The sequence below is a fragment of the Poecilia formosa genome, unplaced genomic scaffold (genome assembly GCF_000485575.1).
Source record: "Poecilia formosa unplaced genomic scaffold, Poecilia_formosa-5.1.2 Scaffold321, whole genome shotgun sequence".
In the NCBI taxonomy this organism is placed as follows: domain Eukaryota; kingdom Metazoa; phylum Chordata; class Actinopteri; order Cyprinodontiformes; family Poeciliidae; genus Poecilia; species Poecilia formosa.
Window position 1 is genome coordinate 434,822 of NW_006800260.1, and position 25,204 is coordinate 460,025.

Below are 25,204 nucleotides of genomic sequence, written 5' to 3' on the forward strand. Positions count from 1 at the left end.
CAAACTAACCGACTGAGTTGAGTAAAGCTGTTGGATGCAGGTAATGTTAGCTTAAAGATGACTAGTCAATGTTAGCTAAAAGATGACTAGCCAATGTTAGCTAAAAGATGACTAGCCAATGTTAGCTAAAAGGGTGACTAGCTAATACCAATACAGCTCGTTAAGCCTGTTATGAAGTACAGGCTACTGATGTTGTCTATGTTCAAAAGTGGGTAGTACTTGTTCCATTCACTTGAGTAACTTTTTTTTGGAAAAAAAGTACTTATAAGAGTAGTTTTACTACACTGTACCTTTTTTGTTTACTTGAGTAATATTATTATTGCTACGTAGATTCATTTTGCCCCCCCTGTTAAACTCGGACTCAAAGCGAAAGAGCTGCAGAATGCAACATAATGTTTTTCTGATTGCCCATCACAGAGGTGCCAACTCCCAGCTCCGTCGTCGCTGAAACGCACAAGCATCGTTTTGATGGCCTGGTGTGCAAGGATGCTACATGCTCACGGTTAGCACACCCACACACCCCACGCAGCGCGCACGCACACATTCGTAGCCTTCACTAAATCAGTGGGCAGCCCAAGGAAAGCCCTGAGGCTAAAAGAAGACTGATGGCAAGAACCGCATCTCATTAAACGCTCCCACTGTTCCTCCGGGGAAGGAGATAGATAAACAACACAGCTGGCAGATTCCTCCACCATTGGCAAATAGAAAACTAACCTTTAAGGTGTACAGTACGGCTCTGCCCTGGGGAAACAAGTGGACCCACAGCAAAGGCAAAAACTACACTGAGAGCACAACATTTTTTTTACACTCTTCACCGCACTTTCCAATAATTTATGAGTAGACAACTGCGGCATTGCCTTTTAATATCATCTTTTAAATATGAATGAGAAGGTTGAAGGGATGGGAAATGTTTACACCAGTCCACTTTACTGCAGTTGGATCATTTGAAAGGAGCACTGGCTGAAATTAAAACGGTAATGATTTACAGGTGGGCTGACCTTGTTGTCAACAGCAGCAATGGTTCAATGTAATGTTTCCCAAGCTGCTCCGTCTGTGTGAGATACACCAATATTTAAACGTGTCACCATAATGGCGTTTACAGTGCCAGTACTTTGTCTAAAAGTAATTAACTTAGCGTTGATTGTTTATTTGTATTATGTCTTTGTGTTGCTCTATCTCACTCTATCTCTTTTTCTTGCCTCACGGCTTCAGCCTTCTCATATAATGGCAAGCTTTTAACATTTAATGGTGATCTTGGAGCTAAATAATTTTAATTCAGTTCTCCCTTAATCAAAAAAAAGTGTGACAAAAACATGGTGTCAGTGTTTGAATTTCTTGTGCGTTCTCTGTAATCCACAGTGGGCGAAATACTTTATGTCGGACGTTATTGGCCGTTCAAACAGCTCAATTATACCAAACATTCGTCATACCTGGTTTTGAAATCGATAAATCAGGCTAGCATGAAGCTTTTGGACTGACCTAGTCAAAGCTCAAATCACATCAGGACTATGCCTAACAGTTCCCTCTGTGGCAGAAACCCCCGCCCCCCAGCTATTTTAAATAAACTGTATGAATTATATTGATCAAAATGGTTCAAACTTACAGCCACTACAAAAGCAACTTAGGAGATATTTGATGAAATATTAGGTATATTTTTGAGCCTGTATGCATAATTTTGAAAGTGTGGACAAAAGAAAAACATAATATTTGTTTTGGCACACTTTAATGTTTCAGATTCACAAAACTATAACTAGGAATAAAACTATTCAAACCAATCGGGCGGAAATCTCACCACCCCCCTTTTGTTAAGTCATGACTTTACCATCACTCTGGAAAGAGTTTGGTCTTCACAAAGAACTAAATACCTTAAAGCACACTTGCAGGTTCACCTCTGAATGGTAAAAGAAAGAAAAAGGTTTTCGAGTGGCCCAAAAGTCCAGGGTTTGTTTGCTCCAAACAGGAAGTTCATGCTTAAAATCTCTACATTATTGCTAAAGTAACAAGACTCAAATGTAAAAGTCTCAACCAGCTATTAGGTTTCCCATATGTTTTTTTTTTTTGGCTTAAGAAATTAAATTAGCATTTCAAAACATGTTTACAATCTGATCTAAAAAATAGATTTTTGATTGTCTTAATTATTTAAGTGCTAGATAAAAGCAAAAACAAAAGAAATCTGCGAGGGAGCAGACAGGAAGAGAGGAGTTCAGATTAATGATTTAAAGTCCCAGAGGTTCGTATCGTATGCCCATAACGACCTTTAGCAAATGTCTGGCTAGATCTGCACATCCTGTGTTTTTGAATAAGTCCGCCTGCTGAAAGTTCAACAAGGTTTGTTTCTCAAAAACGTTTTTAGGAATACCATTTTATTTCATCTTTGTTGGCTTTCCACCATCTTATCTGCTATTTTAGACTCATTTTTGAACTTACTAATCACAGTATTGATTAACTAGTCCCATCTTTATCTTCCCCGGGTCATTAAAACAATATATATTTTAGACGTTTAGAATGCTACAAATTTTGTAATAAATAAGAAATATCCTTGTGAGCCTTTAGGGTTTTTGCTCAGGACGACTTATCGGAGAAGGAAGTCTGGTAATGTTAGTTTCAACAGGACTTTCTGCTCACGTTGCCAGTCTATCATCCAGCCTCTCTCAGGTGCCTGACCTTTCTGACCTTTGGATGACTCCCCCAAAGGGCTCCACACAAACTATTATCCAGTGTCTTTCCCTCAGATGTGTATTTCTCACCACAATAAAGTCCCAGACTCGCATCTCTGGGAGGAAAACTTGCACTCCTCACAAAAAAAAAAAAAAAACCCCTAAAAAACTAAACTCCAAACTTGGAAGTACTGTCAAAAGAACAATTTGCACAACACAAAAGCTTTTGTTTCCAGGCTTTTGAGGGGAAGACAGCTTGTCACTTTGAGAACGGCTCGGCTTTCTTTCTGTGAAACCACAGGGACGGAGGTGTCAGGCGCTTCCAGCTAACGGGGGAAGAATGGCTTGTGTTTAAGCATCAAACATAAGATGCATAATCAGAATTCGTGTTTATTTTATTTATTAAACTTCTTTTTCTTTTAACTGCATATTTGTTCAGGTCATATGGATATACAATCAAATTTGATCAAATACCAGACGATACTACTGCAAATTAAAAACAGTTGTAACCCCTTTTATGACCAGTGGAAAACTTCATATTCTTTATATAATATGTAGCCTCGACGTTGTGAATTAGAGATTTTTAAAATGGACTTTGTTGGTCGTCTTTCAGCAGATCTTTATTCACATGAAATAAACCGATGTCGGTCTCGTTTCTCCACAGTCAGTAAGAAAAACGAAAAGGAAAAAGTCCAAATGTTTTTCCCTCACGGTGTTAACCTCCTCAGTTTTTACCACTACATTCATTAGTTAATGTCAAAAAAAAAAAAAAAGTAATTATTCGCTCTAGCCACAGAAAACATGTCTCTGGCTTTGATTTACAGTACGCTTTCCGTGTGAGATTTATGCAACCTGCGATTCGTTTCCGTTCAGCATGGTGAGCCCAAGCTCAGCGTTTGCCAACAGTCTTCGGTTTCTATGCCAATGTGAACAGACTGAATCTCCTGGCAGAATCCCTGAGGCAGAGCTCTAGTTATTTTGTTACGTCTTCCACAGCGGTATTAAATTTCAGCATGGCAGTATATTGTAGAAAAAGTCCAGAGGTGGATGGAAAAAAAAAGAAAAGTCTCAAGTTTATCCCTCATTTCATCATCTAAAAGGTAACAGAAGTTTTTGGACAGCAGAACATTTTGTTGCCGGTTTGTACTTTATACATTATGTTCTGTATCTTCGATTTGCCACTTTAAAACTTAATTTTTTTTTCCCTTCATTCTTGATTGTGTTAAAATTTCAGTTTAAATCAAAATCAACCTGAAACAAACTCACTCAAACTAAAAAAAGAAAATAAAATAAACTTCACAGCTTTTTTTTTTGGCATCTAGACCCTTTTGGATGAAGGACATTAGCTGGATCTGATGTTCACCTGGTTTTTGTAAGATAAAGCACTGACTCTGTTTTCATTTAAATTTTTTTCCTGCGATAAATTGTTTGCAATTTCCAGAGAATAATTATCACACGCACACAAACGGTCTCCCGCAAAGCAAATATGGCTTTTACATTTCAAACTGGATGACGTAATCCTTCTTGCATGATCACCAGGACGACCAAAAGAAATTGACTTTGATTATGTATACTGTACCAGTACATTTATCCGCCTTGTGAAACTGCATTGGCACAGACGAGGAACAAAAACTACAATTTAATTGGGTGTTGCTCCGGCTTTTCTCTAATTGTGCGTTTGACTTTTCAAAGTGGCGATTCTCGGCTGCGGCAGAACAACGTGGTGGGGAAAAGAACAGGAAGTCGTGCGCTAATGAATCGGTGATCGTAGAAGAACTACATACATTACAGTTCTTAAACCTAAAAATCATGTCTGATCTGCTTTCAGAAATGATTTTAATCATTCCCAGAAGCTTAAAACTTATTCTCTGGTGGTCGGTTGCAGCTGAAGCACAATTGGGGGAAAATGGGGGGAAAAAAATTAGGGTTTTAGTTGACAAAGTAAAAGAAGGAAGCACACAGGTTTTATTAATGGTAGCCTTTAATTTTGATGCCTTATTCGACGTGATTCGTTGTCTTCTGGTGACAAATGATCACAGGAATAAGTCCCTGAAGTTTGCAGAGCTTTCTATGCTACGTTACTGTGTTATTATTGAAACAAACAAATGTATTTTTATTAATACATCTCACTACAGCTGTGCTGCTGATACTGCTCTGTACCTAGAAGCTGCAAACACAATAACTTGTACATGACCAGCACCAGAAATATGGGAGATAGACAATGTCAGTGTGTCAAAAATCATGAATTTCGCTGTTTTGTATTACTGCCATCATCAACTGATGTTCTTTATATAAATATAATCAACTGCAGTATCATATTTTGGACTGGATTGGGCAGCATGCATCTAAATCAAACCATCAGACTGGATTTTTGTCGCGTTAGCTTAAAAAGCGCTCAGAGATAACATTTGCTGTGAATAATTTTGCTACGTGTTTCTCGACTCGTGTCGTGCAAAGTAACACTGAAGTGGCAACGCAAATAAAATATTTCCTTTCTTTATTTTTTTTTCTTCCATTAGTTGCAGGTATGGCACAAAATGGGTGATAAAATCCAAAGAAAATACAACGAGAAAGAAGCCTGACCATTCATACAACAGATATCAAGCACAAAACAGAGAAGAATGACAGGTCATCATTACAAGGCGTCTCCACATAGAACAAGATGAACAACGTCACTGAATTCACAGCTTCCTCGTGTCAAATTTCATTCTTCCAATCATGTTTTCATGTCTCAGAAGGGAGACAGAAGGAGACGCTTTAGTATATTATAGATTTTAGTATCTTATAAGCTGGAATTTATGTGAAAAAACCAAAACAAAACACATAGATGGCCTCTGCCTGGCCTGTGCTTCCTGATCAGAAAATAAAAAAACAAGAAGAGGAAAGCCATCGACATGTAGTAAGAGTCGCTGTGGCGGTGATGAGGCAGTTTACCGACCTGTGAAGCTGTCAGGCTGAGCGGTGATGGCATCAAATGGTGACATACCTCTTCTTCCTGACAGCGTAAAACAGGATATTGTGAACAGTCTCTCACTGTTCAGCGAAATGCACCGACTTTCATCCTGGACGTTTCTCTCTCCACCAGTAAAGTTAAACTTTCCATATTGAGGGGACAACTTGAATCTTAAAACTCCAATAATAGTAAAAATAAATAAATAAATAAATAAATAAATCATAGAGGGTTTGTTCCTTTTTGAGCCCTTAAGATGAGCCCATTGGTGTCTCACTAAAATGCCGTCTGCATTTTTTAAAAATGACTGCGTTGTGTATTTCCACTCATTAAGGGCCTAAGGCTACAACTATATCAGATTTTTGTGGTTGGAGAAAGCAGATATTTACTTGAAAAGCGCAAAAAGAAAATGTTTTTCCCTCACTTCCTGACCTCAAATCAGTTTGAAAACTCACGTTTTGCTCACGAGTCGGCCTACAAACCCGACTCGGTTCTCGTTGGAGGAATTGGCCAAAAGTTCTGCAGGCTGTTGTGAGAAGCTTGTGGGAGGACAGCCAAATTTATGGCCCAGGTTTTTACTGGTATAAACCCAATTCTACCTAATTTTAGAGGAATATGTGCAAACTTATAAAAAAATAAAAAATAAAAATAAGAATCTGAGAATCACTTTCGAAGCGGGAGGAAAAAGTTTGTTTTCTTGCTCTGTGTGTTGAAGTAAACGACACGATGTGTCAAAGCCCTTCTTAAGTTGTACTGAAAATGAAATCATTTTCTTTCAGAAAGACGTGTTAGAGGTCGACATCGAGTCTTTAGACGTAAAACAAAACAAGAAAAAGAACTTGTGAATTGACAAAATAGTAATTGGGGGATCTTGTCAAAAAACCAAAAGAAGCCACAAAGGGACATGTTTTCCTGGAACAAAACATCACTCTTTAAACTAAGTTTGTTTCAATGTGCACTTTATATTATTACAAGGTATGCACTTTTAGGAATTAAGGCAGAAATCCTCCTATAAATTACATTTTGTCCCACAGCGGCGTGTCATGGTTCTACACACATGGATAAATTTAATCACATTTACTAAAGAACTGGGAAATTGTTAGAACATATTTCATGTTGCAGTAATTATTTTCCATCTGCTGCCTACGAAAAAAAAGGAAAAAAAAAGGCTCCTGACAGACCTCATCCCTGTAATGCTGCGGTACCTCCAATTTAATGGCATTAAGGTAAAGCACTGGATACATTCATGCACGGCTTCATTTTCGATCGACGTTTTCTACTAATGTCAAAGTAAGTAACAGATATTTGGAGAAAATAAATATATTTAAGACGGACCAGCAATGAGACTGTATGCAGTTTTTTTTTTAGTTTTTTTTGACAATCTTGGACCAAAGCCTATCTGACAATAGGTTACTTTATCTCTCTTCCCTGGAATGAAAAAAATTGCTCTATCAGTAAAGATTATAAAACTGCATTATAGCAGAAAAAAACAATTTACTGCAGCACGCCTGCCCTCCTCCACCAGCCAAATGTTATTGCCTTTTGACTGCAGTAAAAGTTGACTTGAATCACTTGTTTTCTACTGCAAGGTAATATCTAATGTGTGACCAGCATGATGCAGACGTTTGACCCAAACATCAGGTTTGTTTCAGCACAGCATTGTTTGTCCTTTCTGCAGACTGGAGTACTGTCATGTTTCTTCTTATTGCTTAAATTCTCCATATATTCCTACCAATTTGTAATGTGTGTTAGTCTTAAGGTTCAATATAGCTAAAATAATTGAATAGTTAAAGGAAGAAAAGTCAAGATATTGAACTGAAGAAACCTGCTGACATTTTAAATGGGTTAGAGCAAAAAGTAGATTCAAAGGGATTCAGTGATAACTGCAGTCTAAAGTTAATAAGCTGAAATATTGCTTCACAAATATGTTTTTTTTAAATCAAACATATGGATTTAATACAAATTTTGATGTATGCCTTTGTTATGCAACCAGAAAACTCCTTAAAATCTAAGTCTGCTAATGGTATTGGCAAGTAAACATTGATGCTGTTTTGTGTGCAGCGTTGGAATACGATACATTTATTGCATCATATTTTAGTTGCATGCTGCATTTCAATTGAATTCATTTCAATTGAAATGAATTCAGAAATGTATTCTGGAGGGTCACCCTCCAGAATACGAGGGTGGAGCTGTACATTGAAGAAAAGGAAGAAATATTTTTATTTTTATTATTCAAAGAGAAACCAAAAAACATACATGTCACAAATGTGATGGTGGAAAAAACAAAACAAAACCACAAACCAAATGTATTTGCCACTTAATACTAACATCCAGTTTTAATTTTAAACAAAAACTAATGTCCTGCTTTTCATTTCTGAAGCCTTTTCACTTCCCACAGATTCGCTCATCTCTTTTTCATTAAGATAACTCATTAAAAACCTGTAAGAAGCACAAGTGACCCACATTGTTTATATATTCAAAGCCTATTATTTCAAACAATGGTACTTAGTCGGAGGTAGGAGGGATTTTCACTCAAACAGTAGATCAGGGCTCAGAGTGTAACCCACTTTTTACAATCACAACGCTCATGTACAAAGGCAAAAAAGAATGGCTTTAAATTAGCGAAATGCACCAAAATAGAAACGAGGGATATGGTGGGTGCTGCAGCGTCAAAAAAAAAACAAAAAAACTTTCATCTAATGAAGTGACTTAGGTCAAATGTAAATTTCCAGTTAGTCAAATTCAATTGAAAATCGGATGAGGTCTGTCACAGAGCTCGCAAGCTAACATGCTATTTCTTAGTGTGATAAAAATTGGACCGAGTGGAAAATATCCATGCCCTCCCTTTCAAGTGATTGCAAAAATAACTCAATAAACCCACAAATGAACTGACTGCCAAATTAAATCCAAATATCTGAAGTCTGGACAAACAGAAATTCATATTTTGTCCAGGCTCACTAACTTCCTTTCGTCCAGGAAAAAAAAAAAGGCAACTCAGAATTTAAACACTTTATTTTATTAAGGAATAAACAGACAAGATATAATGCATTATTTAACGTTTTGGAGGAGATGGTTAAAAGATTTTGTGGTTGTTGGAAAACTGCTTTTTCTCACTTGTTTTCAGTCGTAGGCTATGCTAGTAGCATGATACTGGTACCGGTAGAAAACAGTTTCCCAGAATGTAGAAATCACTCATTACCTAAAGGAATCTTTGAATCAAATGTTGAAGCATTTATGTTTTAAAAGGGGCTGTTGTGGCCATTATGTGCCAGTCTGGTGTACGGCTTACGGGTATGAAAGCATATATTTTTTAATAAACTCATACTGATACCAATAACAGTGACTTTGCACGGATACTTTGGCACTTTTTGTTCTCCGTACCATTAAGTGATACAGTTTAAAAAAAAACAACTGAGTTCGTAGTTTTGGAGAAAACTGCTTCAAAGTCGTCATCAGACAAATCTTTTATGCTTTATGGTGCGTCAAATAAACTAGAAAGTCTGCATCATAAAAAGCACACGGAAAAAAAACAAACAAACAAAAAAAAACATGTGATTTAGTAAAACATTACATCTAGTCAGAGTGTAAGGTTAAAAAACTTCCAAGAACTTCATATACATTCAGTGTGATCTGAAATTGAAAATGTCTAAAATAATAATAATAATAATAAAAACGAACAAACAGAAACATAAATCTATGGATAAAATCTTTGATAAACATATTTCTCTGATAATATCATACAGACCAAAACATTATTGTATGGATGCCCTGAAATGCTCGTCATCCTGCTCTGTTTTGCTTATAGCATATTTATCTTTACATGTTTCAGTTTCTTATAACAACTTTGTACACAGCTTTATGCTCACACACAGACACACCCTACTCAGACTAATCCAGGCTTTTACTGAAGAGGCTACATATGTTTGAACCACGTCTGCATTCATGGAGATTTTTCATTTATGCTCTCGGCTGCAGTGGCGGCATTATAAATATGAACTATAAGTAGAAAATGGACAAAATTTCCTGTCGAACACGGACTTGGGTGACGAAAAGCCTGAATCCGTGAGAGTAGGCCCCACATGTGTTGAGAAATATAAAGGAATATTATATTGTCGAGACCTTAAACTGTAGGTTGTGCTTCCCGTACTCCAACAAAAAACATTTATCATAAACCTTTGAATAGAACTTCTTGAACATTTACAAGTTATACATGTACCGAATTGGTTTGCTCCTTATGCTTCCGTCGGCTTTTGATATTTCAACAATGCAAAGGGAGACAACAAGAAGAGAAAAGGAAGTTTAAGTCACCTTCAAAAACAAAAGAAAAGAAAAAGAATTAAAGAAAGAAAGAAACAAGACACAAGTCCTCAAAAACCAGCAATGAACGGAACTCTTGATATTGTTGATTTCTTTTTTTTTTTATAATACATTTTTTAAAAACCCCGCTGGTTAAGGTTATGGTCTCAGGTAGATCTTCCGCAGTCAATCTTCACAGTTTGTGTAAAAGCAGAGAAACATTCTCGCTAGAGTAATAAAATATCTCGACTATTATTATGGTCACTATCCCTTTTTTTTATTTTTTTTATTTCGATATTGTTCCATATAAATGGGGGGTGGAGACGGGTGAGCCGCGCCACCCTGGCGAGGAGCCAGCGGTCCCAAAGTTTTTACTTCCCTCCCTGTACAACTCCATGTTTTATTCAGCAGTTGCTCTTCTCTCTCTCTCTTTTGTTTAAAAAATACTCGCCCACAGGGAAGGAGGATTATGAGAAGAGAGTGGGGTATTCATTCCTTGAGATGTCTTTATCCACTTGCTTGATCTTCAACCGTCTTCCAGAAGAAGAAGAAGAAGAAAAAACAAATCCACAGCCTCACTGTTTCTGTTTTTCATCCACATTGCTTCTGAACGTGTGGTAGCCGATTGGCTGCCCCTCACGTTAAATAAGAAAAAAAATAAAAAATGCAACAGCTCAGGCATGTCACACACACACACACACACACACACACACACACACACACACACACACACACACACGCACACATGGAGTCACAGGCAACGGACTGTCCCATGGGGAATATAATCACTGAGCAGCTCCACCTCTGTACTCCCTGTGAGCACGCGTTGCCTTCCCTTCAGCACTTGTGGGGCGAAAGAAACGATAGAAAATAGCCCATCAAAAAGAAACATGAACAGAGACTTGTTCAATGTTGATCAACACTCAGGCTCACGATTCGGTTTGTAATCTGAAGGCACTTTTGTTTCATGGCAGAAAGTAAAGTGGCTTCTTTTCCACAGGCAGGCCACTAAACGGATCCCTCTCTCCCTCCCTGCCTGTTTCTTCTCTTCCAAACTCTTTTTGAACACATCTCGCTGCTTCTTTTTTTTCCCCCCCTAAATTTGAACTAGCTGTGTACAACTCTGCTGATCGTTCTGCCTTATTTTCTTTTTCCCTGCCACCACACTGTCCATTGGCCACTTGGACTCGTGAGCACAGTGTTATCAGATATGTAGGCAGCTACAGGGGAATAAGCAGACATAACTAAATGTTGTCAGATTCCAGGGTTTTCTACAGAAGAGCACCAAGCAGATGAAGAAATGCCAAAGTGTGGTGTGAGGCTGGGCTAGAGAGACAACAAAAACGGTTGCAATCGGCATCTACCGCAAGAAAATGAAGATAAAGATACACAAGGAATGGTCTGATTCCACCTACTTGAAAGGAGGGAAAAGGTATTCAAAATTCAAAAAGTCAGCATTATGTCTGTTCCGCTGCCATCCAAAGACTTTTTCCAATTCTCCGCAAAAAGGATGCTTGTGCTTCGCAAACTGATTTCCCTCAACCCATGTAAACTCCTCTTTCTTGTGCTCATAAAAATCATCCCAAGTCCTGCATCGAGGAGTGTTTTACATAAAAGAGGTCTCTTCAAATGGAAACGTAGCGTGTGTTCTTTATTACTTTTTGTCTCGTCTTGCTTTCACAAACTCCACCCCGCCCTCCCCCCCGTGGTCCATGGTCCTTCCAGGGACCCTGATGCTTTCAGTATGCATGAATCTTTGGTGATTGGATGCTGAGGGTATAGCTCACAGACGGTGGGTCTGAACTCTCTCCTCCGAGATGACGAAGAAAAGGGGTCACCTTTGACCTTCCAGGAGGGTCAGCACCAAGGTGGTGCAAAGCAACCATATATGGGAGGATGTGGATAGAGCATTGGCACTGATATCTAAACAAGGGGAACAAAAAGGAACTGTCAGCTTTATGCACAATACTGAAAAAGACTAAAGGACACATTTTAAGGAGTGTAATACAACATGGCTGTAACAGTAGCAAACATATTATAGCCTAAAATCCAGATAAATCACATAGTCTTATCCATGGCTTTTCTGAGTTAAAACGAGACTTCCAGACTGACTATGCTAAACTGATCGTTTGCTAACCCTCTGTAGCAGCTAGCTGTGTTGCGAAGCTAGCTTGTATATAGTGACATTTAAAATAATTTAAAAAAAACAAACAAAAAAAAACAGTTTCCACAGAAAACTAAGTAAAAATATATTTCATTTTTTGATTGTCTAATACTTCTAGTGAGTAATTTTCAATATCTTTCAGCTGCTAGCATGAGGTACAACACTGGAAACTGCTAATAGCTTTTGTTAGCTATAGCTTTCTGTTTTAACAACACAAAAACATATCAGATATACATATACCTCTAATGCTTTACTTGTAAAGTATTAGATTTACAAGTATACTAACCCAAGTATTTACCTGTGTTAGATTTAACCATATTTGTTCTAAATAAAAATAAGTACCCTAGTTAGCAAGGACCTCATTAAACTACCATCTGTATGGAAATAATAGTAAACTTTTCCTTCTGAAACAAATACTTGATACCCCCAAACCTCAAACTATTCTCTTTAACACTTAAACTTGAGTCTTTATCAGCTTTTCTGAAGCTTACTACCAGGATAACATGAGTGAGAAATCACCTCCTTTTAGTTCCTTCTGAGAAGCTGCTCAATTTTCTCTCTTACATCACCCAAAGTCATGTAAGATTCATCATCTGAGATTGAATTCCATAATTCATAATCCTCTACCCTCAATCTGGGGGACCGGTCCTTTCACTTTCTATGAATTAATGTTGTCACTACTAAGCACAATGGATCCAAATAAATAGGAACGTAAAATAAAAACAGTGCAGTAACAGCAGCAATGCATCTGGCAGTCCAGATTAGCTTCTGCTTGATTTGTGTTTTTGATTATTTTTCTGCCACTTAAATAAATGGACATAATAGATGGGCCTGCTTTTGTTTGTGAAATATTTAAGCTCAACTCTCTTTCCGGCCATGAATAACAAGAATTAAATCAAAGCACCAGCAGCAGCAGCAGCAGCGTTTCCCCGGCTGACAATATGACCTTGTCAACTGCCGGCCATTTTCTGCGGCCCATTTTCTGTTTTTGTCTTGTTTGTTCCTGAGGTGCAATTACTGCGCCCCACTCGGCCAGCAGCACGGCTATCGTTCATGTGATTACAACCTCGTTGCTGTGGCAACCATGTTCCCTCCATGAGAGGCTGGGCCGGCGGTGCCAACTGTCTGAGATTAGATTCTGTAAATCTCAAGTACGTCTGGCGATGTAAGCAGAGAATGTGGAGCTCAGATAGGAAGAAAGAAAGGTTGCCGGCGGGTGCTACTCACTGGGCGGTGGATCTCGACACTCCCCTTCTTCGAGCGTGATGTCGTCGATGGCGATGTCCCCCTCGATTCCTGGGCCCCGGATGCCTTCGAGAACAACCTACAGAGAGTAAAAAACAACTTTTATCATTACAGAAGGTCCCAGATGTTGGTAAAACAGTGTAAATAGTATCGAATTAAAATGTGTGAGCAGGTAACAGATGATTCAGTTACAAAGTACGGTACACCAAAACATAACACTTTGTTTCTAGTTCCATCAGCACCTGCAGAAAACAAATAATTTATAGACACAGGCAGAGACTCAGACAAAGGGCGCTCACAGGATTGATTACTTTTTTGTCTCACCTGGAAGGACGATGTGGGATGGATGCTTACTTTGGCCTGCTTCCACCGGTCACCTTGGTTACCACTTAGTGACCACACAGGAGCCTCTAAGGTCATTTGGCCCTTTTGCTTTAGAAAGGCATTAAGTTTTCCTGGGCAAAGCAGAGTGAGAGAGAGAGTGACAAGCTTTCTTAGGCTATGCATCACAGTGAAATAATACTTACTTTAAGTGGATCATTATTACTAAAACACCAAACAATCTTTACCACCTATAAGGTTTCAGCAGTGCGAACTAACTGTGGATTTTTGGATTTTTAGTCCATCATCATTTCATTAAAATGGGTACAGAGATGCCCACACACAGGGCTAGACTAAATAAATAATAATAATAATAAAAAACCCCCCCCCGACTGCCTTGTTTTTATGCGTTTTCATTTGTTAGTTGGAATCCAAGCGAAGGTGTTAAAAAACAAGCAAACAATAAAATAAACTATCCAAGGGATGCAATTAGTCTGTTGTCTCTCGAATGTGCATTTTAGTCCAAGGTCTTCCTTTTCCAAACTCTAATAGCCGCGTACGCTACGAACGGTTTTGCTCTGTTTTGTCCACCAGCCCCCACAGCAGCAACACACTTTAGAGAAACACTAGTTTGCTCAAAACGTTCCACAAATCATCTCCGTGTAACAAGCAAAACTTAAGGCACGAGAACTTTATCAAGACAAAGTTGTTTTCCAAGACCGAGTGCAACCAAATGCAGAGTCGCTTCCATGAAGAATAAAACGGGAAACTAAATGAGGCACCAGCTGTGATCTGAAAGCTGATTTTACAGCCAAGTCAAGCAAGACATTTCACCAACAGTTTAATCGATTTTATTAAGAGAATCTGCAAGAACAGTAGACATTTTGTAATCTTTTTACTGTCAGGTTTCAAATTGGCCAGATACAAGACTATGATTATAAGCAACTAGTTTATTTGTGGGTTAAAATGATCCCTATAGTGAAGGATGGTAGTGACTGCATCATGGTATGTGAACACCTTTGCACTTTAACACTGAAGGATAGCGGAAATGAGCTTTTTGGTCAGAATTGAAGCCATAAAAACAAGATTTTTATTTTTCTAAGTGACAAATGAAAAAGGATCAAAACAGAGACGTGTGAAAGCTCCTCAATCTTGCTCCCACACACAAAGACTTGATTGTGTATTCAGGTCGCAGTCATTTGAATGGGAATTTAAGACTTATAATATCTTCTGCTTCCAGTCTCTTGAAATATTTATATTCTCTTGCACACAAAGCAAAGCCAAGCAGTGACAAAGGTTAAACTCGGGTCGTATGAATCGATGCATTTATTAGGTGTTGCAAGTGAATCATTATTCTGTAGCTAATGATAATCTGGTCATATTGATATTTATGGGTGACGTGTGTTGAGAATATATGTGGCTAAAGCAGGTTTATTCCCAGAGGATAAAAAAAAATATGGTTGGTTCCTTTTCATTTGAATCAAACTCTTTCCACTCAGTTCGGGTGATTTTTCCTAAGCCAAACCCGTAGCATTATACAGAAATACTGGCTCCTGTTGATACAGAAAACCCTACATGCCAGGTCTGAGCTGAAGCCTGCCTTCACAGAAACCTCCTGTCTGGCCTCAGGCTTTGATATGAAACTGGAAGATGATGACACTGAGTGCAACCACTTTACCCTTCCTCTGAAACACACCAATTGTGCAATTTATTTATATAATTCATTCTATTTTCCAAGCTGCATGTGCGAAAGCAAGCACTCTCCTTTTGTAGTCGGACCAGCAGGAGCGGCTTCCAAAGGTCCAAATGAGGTTAGCTTTAAAACCAACTGTGAAGCCCAACAGGACCACTCCTTTAAGGTCGAGCGAGTCTTAAGTGTGGCGTATTTCTGGCTTGGAAAGAAGCATCTAAGCACTGGCGGAACCGGCGAGCCAAAGCTGCAGCAGCTGCAACGGCAGCCTTGGGTTTAATACATCTTTTCCTCAGCAAGGTGTCTCATTACTGCTAAAAAAAAAACAAAAAAAAAACATATCTATGTGAGAAATTGAGGGGAAGCTACACTGTATGTCTCTGTTCATAGTGTCTCATCAGCACAGCGCACACTTTCCCCAACGACAGCACAATCTCCTGTGAGAGATGAGCTCCCGCACAAAACATGACCCGCGGTTTCATCTCCTGTTGGAGTGTTTAGGATGTAGGAGGTTTTCCTGCTGAGCAAGCGGGCTCACTTTTTCTTTGAACCCGTCATGATGTAGGTGGTTATGTCAGTGTCATCACATCCTGAACAAAAGGCGTGCGTTGTATACTCTTTGTTGTACCTGTTTTTTTATTTTTTTTTCTTCTTTTAAATAGTACCTTTGGCAGCCTTGTGAACTTTAAAGAGATGCGAGACCTAAAAGATGTGAGTCTGGTGAAAAGTGAGCGATAGCTCCTGGAGATGTTTAATTACACACCGAAGACAAGAGAGAGGTGCAGTGAGAAGCAGTACCATCATACTTGCTAATGAAAAATAATAAAAAAAAAAGAGTTATTGCTACTAAAAAAGGTCAGGCTTTTGAACAGACGCACCAACTGTGCTTTGCTGGATACTTAATCCTATAAGCAGAATCCGATGTGGGCTCCAAAGTCAAACTTTGATGTGTGGCTCAGTAATTGAGTGTGACCTTGTCTCAGGTATACCTCCGCAAGCAAACTACGGAGGAGTTTCTTTGACGCCATGCCGCTGTTCTCCTCGATGTGTAGGCAGCTCGCTATATTGACTGATTGTGGTTTTCAGCACGACTGCACCGAATCCTGGCTTCGACTTCCTTAAACAGAACGACCCAAACGCATAAAAACAGCAGGGTTGATAGAAAAAGCATAGATAGGAACTTTCATTGGATGTAACATTTAAAAAGACCTTCTACAGTGTTTCACAAAACGTTTTCTGGTTGAACTTTTTAACATTTTCACTAATATTATTAATATTATGAGCACAAACTCGAATGCATTTTTCTATGACAAACCAAAGTACTCCAATGTAGCAAATGGGAAGAAAATTGTTTTCAAAAATATCTTACGAAATCACATTCTTTTGTCAATTCTTTTTGGGAAACGGATCAGAAAATTCAATGAGACTGAATGGAGATGAGTTTGTGAGGATCAAATGATCTCGTATTATGACAGCTTTTCCACCAGATTTTCTGAACTTTCACTGGGCCATTTTAAAGATACTACGGTTTAGGGTCAACATTCCTCTTTCCACTTTAGGTTCAAATTGTTTGCAGTATCCAACATATTTCCTTCCTACATTGCTTTGTAGTTAGCTCCATCCATCTTCAAATCATCTCTGACCAGCTCCATTGTTCTTGCAAAAGGCCAAATTTATAAAATAGTTGACCTCTAAAGGCAACCTGCTGCACTGTAGCCTACTGCTTAGGTCATCAGTAAAAGGACACGTTACACTTTACAGACTTTTCACTTCACAATTTGGAGCTTGTTTGCTTATCAAGTAGAATTTCAATACAATAATTTGAAATTTTGGGTTGTAATTTAAAAGACCCAAACATTCAATACTTTTTCCAGCTACTGTGCAGGCCAAGTCTCGAGCGATTTTCTCTGCTGGCTGTAGAGACGGTATACTAAACAAAGCGTAGCTATGGACGGCATGAGCCGGGTTTGAAGTCCTTGACATTTAGCCCATTCATCATACCACACCATAGTCTGGGCATGGATTTCACCGCAGACAGGGAGGGCAGGAAAGAGAAGGTCTGGCTGGCGATCAATTTGAGCAAATTGGAAATGTCACGGCCTACTCAACCTCGGCAGGAGCTGGAGGAGCTCTCATCTCCCCCGCTGAGCCGCCCCGCCAACACCTCTATCCTTATATTCTCCCGACTGCCCTCACTTCCACCTCTCCAGATGTTTGGTCCGGCCCCACTGCCAGGACACTTCCACTCTGCATTTCCAGTGGGGAAGCCCAGAAATATGGCTGAATTACAGGCGCATCCATGTTTCTGTATGCATCAGATTTCATCAGGAATTTCAGACTTAACAAACCACTGCCAGGTGGAGTATGAAATTACTTCAGGATATTTACATTTGCCTCCTTACAAAGTTCTATTACATTTTTGTCACAATTGATGTTAGCAAAAAAAAAAAAAGAAAAAAAAAAGCTGTTTTCAAAATAAAAATAAGAAAGTAAGTTAAAGCTGCGTTTAGTTTCACAATTCGCACCTACACTTCATTACTCCCAGATCACAATTAATTAACAAATCTCATCAACAGAACCAGTGTGATGACGCGAATTGGCTAAAAGATCTAAAAGAGCAACACATTATGTAACAAAGACATTCAAGAACAGAGAAGAAACAAAATCAATGGCATCTATAATTCTGGAGAAGGTTAAAGAGACATTTCAAACTCAATAAAACGCAGTAAGAGTAATTGCCCAGAAATGGAAAGAAAATGAAGAAGTTGTGGTGAATGAACTATTAGTGACTGGCCAACCATATTTACCCCGGAAGTTCATCACTGACTCATCCAGGAGGTGACAAACCAACCCGACCCAAATCATTTGTACCTCAGCGCCGCCTCGGTTGAACTCAGTGTTTGTCATTCAATAGTAAATAAACCAAGCAAAAATGGCAGCTAAGACGAGAACTACAGCAGGAACAAAGGATCATCTGACATTTCCCCCAAAATATCTTAATGATCCACAAGACTTCTGGGAAAATATCCCCTGACTGATGAGAAAAGAACTTTATGGAAGGTGTGAATTTAGTAAGATATCAGATAAACCTACCGCAGCATTACAGTTGAAGAACATCACACTGACAAAATGCCACTTCCATAATCATCTTCTTTGTAAGTGAGTAATTTATGTTCCCTGACAATCAGAATTTACTTTTCAGACATTAGATTTTGATTCATTTGAGACTGATAAAAATAAAACATGCATTTTTAAAGATGGTTTTAATCCATACTGAGGTTATCCAGTCATCGTGTGGAAGCTTTGGTGAGACTTATTTCTATCCATTTGCTACCTCAACGACTATATTATTTTGGCCACACACCTGCAGCAACACTTTGCTATGGTGGCAGTCCCAATGTAATATATCAAAAATGTTTTCTCATTATGTACAACACTTTGGAAAATGTAATCTCAATAGGACTTGCATAAATCACAGGAGGTAACAGTTTGAATTTAGTCAAAGTGAATCAATAAATTGTCACTGATAACAGAGAAAATTGACCTCTGTTAACTTTCCGCTGATTCATTTTATGCTGTAATTATATTATGTGCATAAGTAATTATATTATGTGCATAAGTCCTTGAAACCTTGACTCCTTTTGGACTTTTGGTTCTTTTCATGTCTCTATATTTTTTATGATTCAACTACAAACAGTTCTGTTTTGAGCCTTCAGTAGCCTTCAAACTTTGTCCTCTTTTTAATACTTTTAAGCCACACAAATTGATTTTTGACATAAAAAACTGTGTTAGTTTTAAATGCACCTTAATTTAAAAGGAGAAACCTTCTTGTGCATAGAGTCCTTTAATACTACAAATATTTTTCTGGGTTTAAATTGCAGAGGAGCCGGCCAACGACTCATAATTTGTTCCAGCTATACAGCCTCATTTGAACGTCACCCAGCTAAATCCTGCAGACCTTCACAAAGAGCCCACATGGGCTCTTCTCTTTCTGGACCTTCCTCCACCTGGTGCAATTTGTTAAAAGTCACATTCAGCCAGACCCCCTGCCCTGACTTGTTCTCTCTCCCCATCTTGCTCTGCCAACTTGGCCCCACATTCAGGGACTGAGCGAAAGACCCATTTCTCCTTTGAATTATGCCAAATCTCCAATTGTTCAGCTCTGATCATACTGTTCTCAATCAACCAAAGTCCTGATCCTCTGTTCCCACTGACCAGTCAGCTGGTAGAAATGCCAGATTCTTCAATGTCACTTTAATGTGTGTGTGTGAGAGTGCGTTTGTTTATAATACTTTGTGGGGACCATTTTCCTGATACATATTACGTTGTGGGGACCCACTGCTCCTTGTGGGGACCAAAGCCTGGACCCAAGTGGAAACACTGTTTTTGAGTGAGGTGTTAGATGTAGGACTAAGGTGTGAATTGGAGGTTAGATATGTAATGGTTAGGGTTAGTATAAGGGTAAGGTTTATGCTGTAGAAATGAATGGAAGTCAATGGAAAGTCCCCACACAGATAGCTATGCAAACATGTGTGTGTGTTTATTAAAGCTACCATCCCTGTTATATTGGATATCTGCTAAAAGAGTCTGGAATCATTTGTAGTTTTAGCCATGTCTATAAAACTCATGTTTAAGGTAAGGTAATTTTATTTATATAGCACATTTTCAGCAACAAGGCAATTAATTCAAAGTGCTTTACCTCAGCACTCAGGCAAAGTTTAAATTTAAAATGAACATTGTTAGTTGTACCAGTGCATTATTTAAATGCTACTAAAGTCCATAGATTTTATTTTGATGGACTTTAAATGAGACCTCAATTTAGCTGCTTAGCTCGCTCCTCATATTTTGTAAAAAGGTTCAGCTCAAAGATTTCACTGAACACAACAAATGAGATTGTTTCTTCCATAGCTCCATGTACTTTTTGACAGTTCGTCAATACAAACTTTTTTACATTCTTTGAAAGTAAAATTAGGGATTTCAGGGATAATCTTCCACCTCCACCCCTTCTCTCTTCTTCCACTTATCTTTTTCTCAATCCTAGTCATCGTTTACACTTGTACGTTTTCAGGATGTTAGTCTGGAAGCCCCGTCAATATTCTACCGACCTCCCAATGTTTTTATTGTAATTGGAATCAATATTATGGATATTGTACATTTTCCCCTCATAATCATCACTGTTCCCGCTTCTTTTAAACAGACTGGGCTCCTTGAGAAACCCAGGTTACTCTTGAAAACCAGATTGTTATTTGGCCAACAACTACAGTGACATTTCTTAATTACCTTTTAACTCAGATATCTTAGAAAAATTGGTGGTTGGCCAACTGAAGGCTGTTTTTCTGGATCAACAAAATAATTTTGATAAAAGCAAATCTGGTTGTCGTTAATGTATCTAACTGTGAAATTTATCTAACAGACACTGGGTAACCTACTGTTTTAACCTTTCAGCAGCCTTTGGCACTGTTGATCACACCATCTTAATTAAATTAACTTCCTTATTTACTCACTAAACACAGGTGTACAAATGAATCTTCTTTAAAGCTACACTGTAGTTTTTACTGTTTTTAAGCAAAAAGTACAGTGTATAGCTAGTCTTACTTGAGTAAAACTTCTGGACGATACTCAGTAAGAAACTTCACTGAATGAAGAAGAACACTGAATTACTTTCATTTTGATCTTTAAAATGGCAAAAAAATTCCACATAAATTTATATTTTGGTCTGTCTGGTGATGTAACTTTACTCAGAACTCGATCGTAGCCTTTTTACCAAATACTTTTTTTACTCTTACTGGAGTAATTTCTTTTTCCTTGAGTAAAAATACGTTGAAGTAGTGCCATTCTTACTTAAGTACAACCTTTGGGTACTCCACCCACCCCTGCACAGCCCCTGACGATAGGAGGTAAACCTGAGGTAGCGATTTCACCACAAATAGCCTTCAACTGAGTCTGTTTTGGTGTGGCAGAAGTCGTCTTATCCACATCCCCTAAATGCACAAACACTACAAACAGCATGTACTCAGAGAGCAAGGAGTGCTTGCGGTCGACTGATTGGGTCCCCGGTGAAGAGAGTCACTCACAAGCGGCAGAGTGCTCCTTCAGTCGCTCCACTATCTTCAAATGGGCCATGCAAGGTTGTTATCTATATTCAGAGATGAATGTTAAGAGCTAATGCCCAGGATCTTTGTACGCACCTTTGAGGAGGTTTGTTGCAAAAGTGAGATACCTTTTGCTTGAGACATCTGTCAGATGCACTTGCTAAATTTAAGCTTCAAAGCACAAATCTCCAACCTGCAACCGCCATCGATAAAACAACCCTGTTTGCTACAAGACAAATTCTGTTCTTTGCAGCAAGAGTGCTTTGCTTTCTCCAAAACATTTCGTTCCTTCAAATCAGAGACCCAGAGATAAGCTGGGATTTACACGATTCGGTAAATAAAACAAGCTTTCGTACGTCATTCTTGACGAACTTGGTTGTTGACGAACTACGGTGAATCTCCTTGATTTAGCCAACAATTGCAACTTCATTAGAGCTCACACTGTGGCAAGCAAACATGAACAACACGTCCTTCAAAGGGTCACGGTAATTATTCTTTTCTTCAAGTGTGTTTATGATTTAATTAAGATAATCCCTCAATGCGGATCGACTGCTATTTGTTCCAGAAAGTAACACAGATATTTCTGTTGTAGAAGACGCAGAGTTAGTACAAAAAGCATATCTTACCTATGTGTTTCCCGTACATGTGGTAGAAGAAGCCAAAGCAGTAGGCGGGCGGGTTGGTGATGCCATAAGGGTTTTTGGGTGCGATGTTGAAAAAGGGGCTTACGAGCCGTGCCTGATCTCCTTCTTTACGTGGCCTGGACGTCTCAATATACATGTAGAAACCTTAAAGAAACAGGGGCGTATTTTTAAAATGTGTGAAACAGTCTTCTATGCCTGTTTGTACTTTTTACGCAAAGAAAGAGGAAACATTTTAAATTATCTTGCTCAGAAGAGAAACCTTTTTGAACTCATAGTAGGTCAACAACAAATCAACTTACAACAGAGATCACTTAACTCTAGACAGTCGATCAAAATAACATAAAATCAACACAAAAGCAGTAATCTGTCTATAATATTGATTATAAAAAGTTAGCTGTGATATAAATAAAGTGAGAAGCCCAAACATGGTGCTCTGAAACTAAGACGGGACACTTTTCTCAGTATAGTGAATTCAATAACCCAAGGCACTATTTGTTTCAAATTCAATCTTAGTGTTATCTATTAATTAATTAATTTTATTACAATTCGGTGACATTAAAAAGTGCACCTGCACCAATAAAACGTCCCAAGTTTTGACCGTAAAACTTCCAAAAACAGCACATGCGCCCAACCACAAACCTATCGATTGTTTTTTAATATCAACAATATCTAAACTCTGCGACAGATAAATGGAAACTAAACCTTCCTTGTGCGAGATAACGTGGTTTTCTTTGAAGTCCTCTTTTTGCTAATCGCAGCAGCCCGGAGCCAATCAGGCTGATAACACGTGGGCTAAACTCACACTCGTTCGGCCTCACACTCGTGCACAGTGCACCGGCAAAGAGACTTCTTCTGATTGTGTCTGAGCGAAATAATCTGAAGCCAATCTGCGCCCTGCCACAGGCACAGGGAAGGTAGCGAGTGAGCAGCTCCACGCCCCTGCAGCCAAACTCAAATGGAATATCTCCCTCTGTTGAATCTCATATCAGATAATTATACGCAGAGAGGAATCGGCCTGGTAATGAAATGCCGGACATTTGGAAACCATTAGGTGATTAAAGCCAATGCATTATTTACTGCTCCAGCTGCTGCCGGAGCCACAGCAGCATAATAGGCATTTATATTCCATCACAGATAACAACCATCAGAGCCCTCGTATGGAAATCCTCAGACTGATTCAAACGTATCTGGGTTTTAATGGTTCTGTCCTGATTGAGTTAGTTAATTCATGGGCCGTGGGGATGGCGAGATTACTTCAAAAATAAATAATGGGGACTGCACATTGCTGGGCTGAGATGTGACGACATCTCCCGTGCAATCAGACGTTGAGTGATACAAACTTATCCAGCTCGTCAAAAACAACCGACAGAAGGGACCGAAAGAGTCAAAACACTCGCAATATGCTTGTGTTGGCACATCATTAACACAATAATCACACCATGTTTCTGTGCACCGTGGGAGCTTTGTGTCGTCTTACACAATTTACACCACGACGTCATAGTTGTGTCAATGTTTAAATGAATGCACGGTTGTGTGTTTTGCAGCTACGCTTACAGTTCCCAGTTCTCTCTATGAGAATCTGACCGAAAGGCAAAAACATGTATTTAGCAGCAGACGCATAAACATCCAATCGTTAACTGACTGGATGTCCAAAATGATCATTAAAATAGTTCTTCTTTTGTTTGTACTGGAGATATGTCTGGTACTTAGAAAGCTTGTTTTGATGGTTGTTCAGCATAATGAATTAGCCCTCCACAAGTAAAGATGTTTACAAAAGGCTTACCTGTGTTGTTATTGGGATTTTGAGACGCCAAGGTGCCCTGTGTCGCTGCGGTTCTCATACACTGAGCGTTAAGATATTTTTTTTAACCTCCATTCTCATCAGTGTGTGATTGTAAAACAACATGGGTCCTTGTCCAGCCTTGTTAGTCATGCAATAGTTTATTTATTTATTTTTACATTATTGCTTTGACTATAAATTGCTTGGGCAATTTTGAATAACTATTTTTTGCCAAATAAAGATTCTTGCTTTGCTTGAATGCCATGCTCTACAGTGCTTTGAGTTTTGAAAGATTTTTATTTTGTCATATTTAAAATCTGCCGTCATAGAAAGAGACATTATGCTATAATGCAGAATAGTTTCCTTGCAGAATAAGTCAAACGGTTTATAAGTTGACAAATATTTCAATAGCATTTTGTATGATTGTCTTTGAAACTTCTCCAGGGTGAAACGTTTGGATGTCCTTGCATCAGCTTCTCAGAACTAAACAATAATAAAAGTGTAACATCAGTCAGGGTTAGAAGTTTTTTTATTGCCTTATCTTTTGCTTTTGTTCAGGTGTTGCTTCACACATTTCATGCCAAAAACTCCCTCCCCCCCCAAAAAACAAGAATCTTTGGGGCACGGAGCAGGACCGAAGAGCAGAGAGAGACGGAGGAAATTCAAGTCATCACAAGAGGTAAGAGTCATTTCACTGACTCCAAAGTCTCTCTGCCTGGGTTTATGTTGACTGACAGAAATTTGAAAAGGAACAGCAAAAGCAGATGACACAGATTAGCATGGCTAGCCAACAACTAATGGTGTCACCCAGGACATTGAGCTGTTAGCTCAATACCATTAGCTTACAAAGTCATTCCACCATTGTGCTAAATTACTCAAAGGAATAGTGACCTTAATGGATATGCATAATTTCAACAGATCTAAAATAAAAAAGTTAACCCGATTTAATGTCAGAAAGGGAAAATAAAAAGGTTATGAGACTTTATATACAGTGTAAACATTCAGTTTCAATTGAATATCTGGTTCAACAAACTCATCTTATGTTTTTTTTAAAGGATAAAAAGTTTAGTTTTGTCATAGAGTAGAATTTTTCCACAAATTTCTACTGGATGATTTTGTAATAATATCTGCTGTACCTTTCATGTGTTCTGTCAATCTAAGCAAATATATTCTCAGGGATTAAATGACACCAAAAATTCACTCAAATGTTTAGAATGAGAAAAAAAAAAAAACATTTCAAAAACTTTTGAACTTACAATTATCTACTTTGTAAGGCCTAAAAAAAAGCTAGTAAGAAGTGAATGTCTTATTTTCTTCTGATGATCAGCATTGCTAAAGATCTGCACAGCAAGAGAAGAACGCTTG

The 25,204-nt window shown here is 38.5% G+C and overlaps 1 protein-coding gene and 1 long non-coding RNA gene across 5 annotated transcripts in view; one reads left to right on the forward strand and one right to left on the reverse strand.

Moving 5' to 3' along the window:
• On the forward strand, positions 1 to 24,426 carry LOC107833079 (uncharacterized). The gene is made up of 3 exons (XR_001658787.1): positions 1 to 40; positions 418 to 502; positions 24,398 to 24,426. It is a non-coding gene; the product is annotated as an uncharacterized LOC107833079 (long non-coding RNA).
• The window catches only part of mdga2a (MAM domain containing glycosylphosphatidylinositol anchor 2a), a 215,662-nt gene continuing 199,468 nt past the window's right edge, over positions 9,011 to 25,204 (reverse strand). For all 4 annotated transcript variants that reach the window (XM_016661297.1, XM_016661296.1, XM_007573241.2 and 1 more), the window contains exons 15-18: positions 22,042 to 22,203; positions 13,637 to 13,767; positions 13,295 to 13,391; positions 9,011 to 11,826 (exon numbers count right to left, since the gene is read on the reverse strand). In XM_016661297.1, the coding sequence (XP_016516783.1) occupies positions 11,738 to 11,826; positions 13,295 to 13,391; positions 13,637 to 13,767; positions 22,042 to 22,203 (479 nt within the window). In that variant the 3' untranslated portion in view covers positions 9,011 to 11,737. The remainder of the gene's footprint in view (positions 11,827 to 13,294; positions 13,392 to 13,636; positions 13,768 to 22,041; positions 22,204 to 25,204) is intronic.